Below are 5,843 nucleotides of genomic sequence, written 5' to 3'. Positions count from 1 at the left end.
ACATACATAAAATTTATTAATAATACGTTTTATTACCGCTTACATCTTTGTGTGTCATCGAGGCAATGTGAAAATTTTATTTACGTGCAATAGCCTTAGGGCCTGAGGGCCATTACACGTGAACAAAATTTTAGCATTGAATTCATGACACACATGTTAAATTTTTATTTATTTTATTTTTTTAAAAGTCTCAGATCTGCATATATAAGTTATTTGAAACTTGTATATTGCGTTTCATCATTGACTTCCATAAAAATAACCTGAAAATAAACTGGATGTATTATTATTGCACATAAACAAAAATAGTGACAACAAATTAAAATTATCAAGCTATGTGGTATTAAATAAAATATATTTTTTACTATTTTATAATAATGTACTTTTTCTTTTATATATTATTAATTTTATAGATCTTTTATAGATTTTACTCTATTATAGATTATTAAGATCTTTTATAGATTATATTAATTTGAATTTTCCATTGATGAATGGCGATCGGGTGAACCATTGTTTTCGTCTCTAACGGTCCGCTTTTTTTCATTATTGTGTCTTGCCTTGGAATGCCTAAACCTCTCCATGACTCTTCGTTGTATTTTTGTTCGATCAGAATCCGAGATATTGTGAAGTATGGATCCTGAAAATATTTAATGTTTAATTTTCGAGATATTTCACCGTTCGATACTTTTTATACACTCTGTATATATATATTCAAAGGCATTTTTGTTTATAAATTAATTATTTATAAACAACGTATAAACTTACTGAAAATAACTTTTATTAACTCTAAATTTTGTAATGGATATTTTCCACGTCGGCCTTCCCAATTGTAATTTTCCGCTAATTTATTTGAGAATACTTTATAAAGTGTCCTCTTTACCGCATCATCGACGCCTGTTCCACCAATTGCTTGTATATATGCGCGCTATAATAAGAATAAAAGTAATATTATTATTAAAGTTAATAACGATCTCTTTTTCTTAACAGTAATTTCCAATTATTTTTCATAATACATTTTATTGTGAATTGAAACGTTTACTGAAAATTGATTATGCAATAAACTTATAAATTTGATAATAATTGGAAATATATTATATATAGGGTAAACCATTTATAATGTTAATGACAAAAATATCTTGTAACATATGCATTCAATTAAGAAAAAGATTTTAGACAAAAGTTGCAAGTACCAAGGGGGACATATATGATACCATACCAGTTATTTTTTTGCTCTTTTGCTTTTTTATCGAAATATATGTAAAGGTCACTTTCGATTTTTTAAATGTTGTTGGGTATCCTCAATTAAAAAAATAAAAGTGACCTTTATATCTTGATAAAAAAAAGGCTAAGCAAAAACTATATGGTCCTATCATATGTCCCTCGTATTAAAACCATGACACTAATTATTGTTATATAAGACATTTCTTCATATGTATATTTTAGGATACATACACGGTCTATCCCAAAAGTTCCCGAAAGTTCGGGAACTTTTGGGACAGACCGTACATTTTACAAAATTTACAAAGTATCGTTAACGTTTATGAATGGTTCACCCTATGTATTCAGTTACTAAAATATATAGATATGTGCTAACTTACTATTTCAGTGTTCTCTTGGGAATTAGCAGTTTTTAAAATTTCCTCAATTTCCGTTAATTGGGCTCTAGTTTCTAAAGGAAATCGATTTTCAGCGCCTTCGTAAGAAAATCTCGTATTTTCACATTCTGTGCTTCTGTTGCTTTTGTCCACTAAAATATCCAATAGAGATAGTGCTTGTCTCATATCGTATTTTACAGTTGCTATTTCTCTAGTCAATCTCTTTAAATGATCCACTGTAAATAGCATTTTTAATTATTAATAAACGAATAAAATGTGTGTGTATATATATCATGTAAATTTCAAAAATCTACATTTTCCGTTTATTAGTAAAACTCTATTAGTATATCGAAATAATATATAGTTTTGTATACTATATATTATTATTTTATATACTATATAAAAGTTCATATGTGTTATTTCGGTATATAGATAGTAAATAGAGGTTTACTAATAAAAAGAACAAAATGTAGATTTTTGAAATTTATACTACACACACACACACACCAGTAACGTATTATTGTATGCATATAAATGTATGTAATATATATATATATATATATATATATATATATAAAACATGAATTAAAGTTGCATTACACATGTTGATTTATCAAGAAATACAGCAGACAAGACGATGTATTATTTTGATATATGTATATAATTATTTTAACAATAAAAAGAATATATATAAAATGTTGCTTTTCGAAATTATTTGAAATTAATAGTTTTAATTTTTTTTTAAATCAATAGTTTTGTACAATATTAAAATATGTATAAATTATAATTATTTTTTTTTCATTTTTTTCAAATACACACACACACACAAAGTTAAATACCCAGATAGCACAAGATATTCGAAAAGAATTCATTTATATGTCATCAATTTTGAGTCCTTTTTCAAATGCATATAAAATTCATTTTGAAAAAAATGAATTCTATACATATATGTATAACTATGCATAAAATTTAAACAATTAATTGTAGTGAAACATTACATATAATAGATGCTTTGAAACTATACAATACATGTATACATATATATATATATATATATATATATATATATATGTATATATGTATATATACTATTCAAAATTATTTTATATTCCTATGATTACATATTATTGAATAATGATATTAGAGTTCTAATAGCATCATCCAATATAACCATGCATAGAATGCTATATATAAAGTGTCAAAAATATGTCAATAAAAACATTTCTGTGATTAAATATTTATATACTTACTTATGATACATATAGTAATGCGAAGATTTTTAAAGGCATTTTTCAATTTTGCACCAGCCCAACTATATTCCATTGCTAATTTATTTGTTAAAATATGTTTCATCATGTACGAAATCACATCATGATAATCCTTACCTCCTAAAAAGCTCAATTGTCTTGTCTAAAAATATAAAATAATTTAATTAATATTAGTTTATGATCTAAAAATATCAAAATAATAAACATTTGTTTTTCTCTTATAAAAAAAGTTAACATTACTTTTCTTTTAACTTCTTTAAAATTATTTAACATTATATAAATAAATAAATATGTCCAAAATATTGCTTTTTATAAGACATTTCAATAAAATGTTTCTAATCGTAAGTATAAAATGATAATATTTTGTATATACCATTTCTGCAGCAACACATTTGTTTTTTAATTGATTATCAATTCTCTGTAATTGTTCTACGGTATCTGCTGGCAAATCGAAATCATAATGTTCATTTTTTTTTAAATCCGTTTCCTCATTTTTTCTTATGTGATTATCTAACTTTATTAAACGTTCATCAATTGTTGTAAGATTTAACAATACTGCATTTAGTTTCCTGATAATTAAATTATGAAAATCTGCAAAAATAATTGACACATATTATTGTATATGTACTCATTGTCAGATTATATAAATATTACGAATTATATACCATTTTAATCATTTTAACCATTTTAATAGAATATGTGTGAAGCAATACAAAAGAAGCAAAAAAATTACCCAAAATGACCGAACTTATTGCTAGATTTTTGAAGGATTTCTTTCCTTTAGCTCCTTCCCAGGAGTATAGTATTCCAACTTCATTTGTGAAGATTTTGTACATAATTCTTCTTGTGATCTCTTTAACATTTAAGCCCCCAACGCGACTTAATTCAATAATCTGAAATAATTAAAATTGTTACAAAAGTATTAATAAGTATTAATTATCACTATATATATGCATTCGATTTTTTAATTATTCAAGGTCATACCAAATCTTTTTTATTTTGATCATCTGCATTAAGCCACTGCTCTAATTCAGCTAATGTATTTTCATTTTTTATTGGAAACAGATGGACAACACGTGGAATGTCTTTGACGGTTATCGTAGGCTCATCTTGAATTCTTTTGTTTTTTTAATAAAAGAGCCGTACTTTCCATTACATCATTCAATTTCAAGTGTATAGCATTTAGTTCTTTTAATACTTGCTTCTGGAAATCTAAAATTTTTAAACTAATTGAATTATAAAAAGATTATTACTGACTAATCATTTGTGACTAAAAAAGACTATTATTGTTTATTACTAGAATTATATTACACAATTACTACAATGGAATTTAGAGGATCACAAAAAGAGGTAAAATCTTTTGGAAACAATCAACCGTCACATGGAGTACAGACAAAAGTAAATATTTTAATCTTTTTTTTCAGCAAAGCATAAAACTTTTTTGATAACGATTGTAGAAAAAAATACTATTTTTTATGTTTTGAATGTAAAGTGACTTTTGTGCTTCATGTTTGCAGTGCCTGTCTTAAGGGGATCCTAAATGCACGGGCGAACTCCGATAGGGTCGATAATGAAGATTTTTTAAATATAATTATCGACAAAACTCGACAGATGTCGCAATAAAAAAGTTGTCAATCGACACACACATACATATACAGGGTGTCCCATTTTATATAATTTATAATTATATAAAAATTATATATACACAGGTTGTTACACATACATATACACATATGTATGCGTGTGTGTATTTATACAAGGTGTCCCATTTTTACTACCCCTAATATCTCTTTGTTTCAATGCATTTTATAATAAAACAACAAAAGTTGTACGGTTTCAAAGGAACTATAAAATAGTACCATTAGTGTTGACCTTGCACAGTCATAAAGATTACGTGAAAGTCACTATCACATGATAAGTTATAAAGTTTCAACATTGCAATATCGCTTCTGAGAATTTTGCGCACATGCAAACTGCATCTGGGGTAAAATATTTTGTACAGTTATCAGCAAACGAATAGATCGCCTGTGGAATTATTTTTTAAAACAACCAGCACACGAATAGATCGCCTCTGGAATTATTTTTTAAAACAACCAGCACACGAATAGATCGCCTCTGGAATTATTTTTTAAAACAACCAGCACACGAATAGATCGCCTCTGGAATTATTTTTTAAAATAACCAGCACACGAATAGATCGCCTCTGGAATTATTTTTTAAAACAACCAGCACACGAATAGATCGCCTCTGGAATTATTTTTTAAAACAACCAGCACACGAATAGATCGTCTCTGGAATTATTTTTTAAAATAACCAGCACACGAATAGATCGCCTCTGGAATTATTTTTTAAAACAACCAGCACACGAATAGATCGCCTCTGGAATTACAGTTTTAAAACAACCAGCACACGAATAGATCGCCTCTGGAATTACAGTTTTAAAACAACCAGCACACGAATCGATCGCCTCTGGAATTACAGTTTTAAAACAACCAGCACACGAATAGATCGCCTCTGGAATTACAGTTTTAAAACAACCAGCACACGATTAGATCGCCTCTGGAATTATTTTTTAAAACAACCAGCACACGAATAGATCGCCTCTGGAATTATTTTTTAAACCAGCACACGAATAGACCGCCTCTGGCACTAACTACTATAAAAAACTATAATAATAATTATCAATTAATATTAATGAAAAAATAAACAAAGGATTGCATTATCACATGAAAAAATAAACAAAGGATTGCATTATCTTTCAGATAAAAAAAATTGAGAATTGCATTTTAATAAAAAAAAATTAAAATAAAAATTAAAAATAAAAATAAAAATTGCATTTTAAACGTCTATTTGAATGTTCTTATAAAATTACACCTACATACATACATACATACAAATATATATATATATGTATATATATATATTTATATACAGGGTAAGCCATTTTAATCTTTGCACTAAAATTTCTCAAAATTCAAAAGTT

General features: G+C 26.5%; 1 protein-coding gene across 1 annotated transcript; it reads right to left on the bottom strand.

The window, feature by feature from the left end:
* Positions 1-464: 464 nt before the first annotated feature.
* LOC114927938 (uncharacterized) lies at positions 465-4,068 on the bottom strand. Its single transcript, XM_029299009.2, has 7 exons — positions 3,845-4,068; positions 3,594-3,753; positions 3,234-3,451; positions 2,843-3,002; positions 1,596-1,828; positions 763-922; positions 465-634 (listed from the first exon to the last, which is right to left on the bottom strand). The coding sequence occupies exons 2-7, from the start codon at positions 3,694-3,696 to the stop codon at positions 465-467; spliced, it is 1,044 nt and encodes a 347-aa protein (XP_029154842.2). The 5' UTR covers positions 3,697-3,753; positions 3,845-4,068.
* Between the last annotated feature and the right edge of the window lie 1,775 nt (positions 4,069-5,843).

This window comes from Nylanderia fulva, unplaced genomic scaffold (assembly GCF_048542155.1).
Source record: "Nylanderia fulva isolate GAGA-0341 unplaced genomic scaffold, ASM4854215v1 Scaffold385, whole genome shotgun sequence".
Classification (NCBI taxonomy): domain Eukaryota; kingdom Metazoa; phylum Arthropoda; class Insecta; order Hymenoptera; family Formicidae; genus Nylanderia; species Nylanderia fulva.
Note: the sequence above shows the minus strand (reverse complement) of the source record. Positions and strands in the feature narration are given on the sequence as shown.

Excerpts from the sequence above, each read along its gene's own strand:
- LOC114927938 (XM_029299009.2), bottom strand. The coding sequence starts at position 3,696 with ATGTACAAAATCTTCACAAATGAAGTTGGAATACTATACTCCTGGGAA. Across the intron at positions 3,003-3,233 it reads AATGTGTTGCTGCAGAAATG|ACAAGACAATTGAGCTTTTT; the intron begins GTATATACAAAA and ends TTATATTTTTAG. Across the intron at positions 1,829-2,842 it reads CATTACTATATGTATCATAA|TGGATCATTTAAAGAGATTG; the intron begins GTAAGTATATAA and ends TGCTATTTACAG.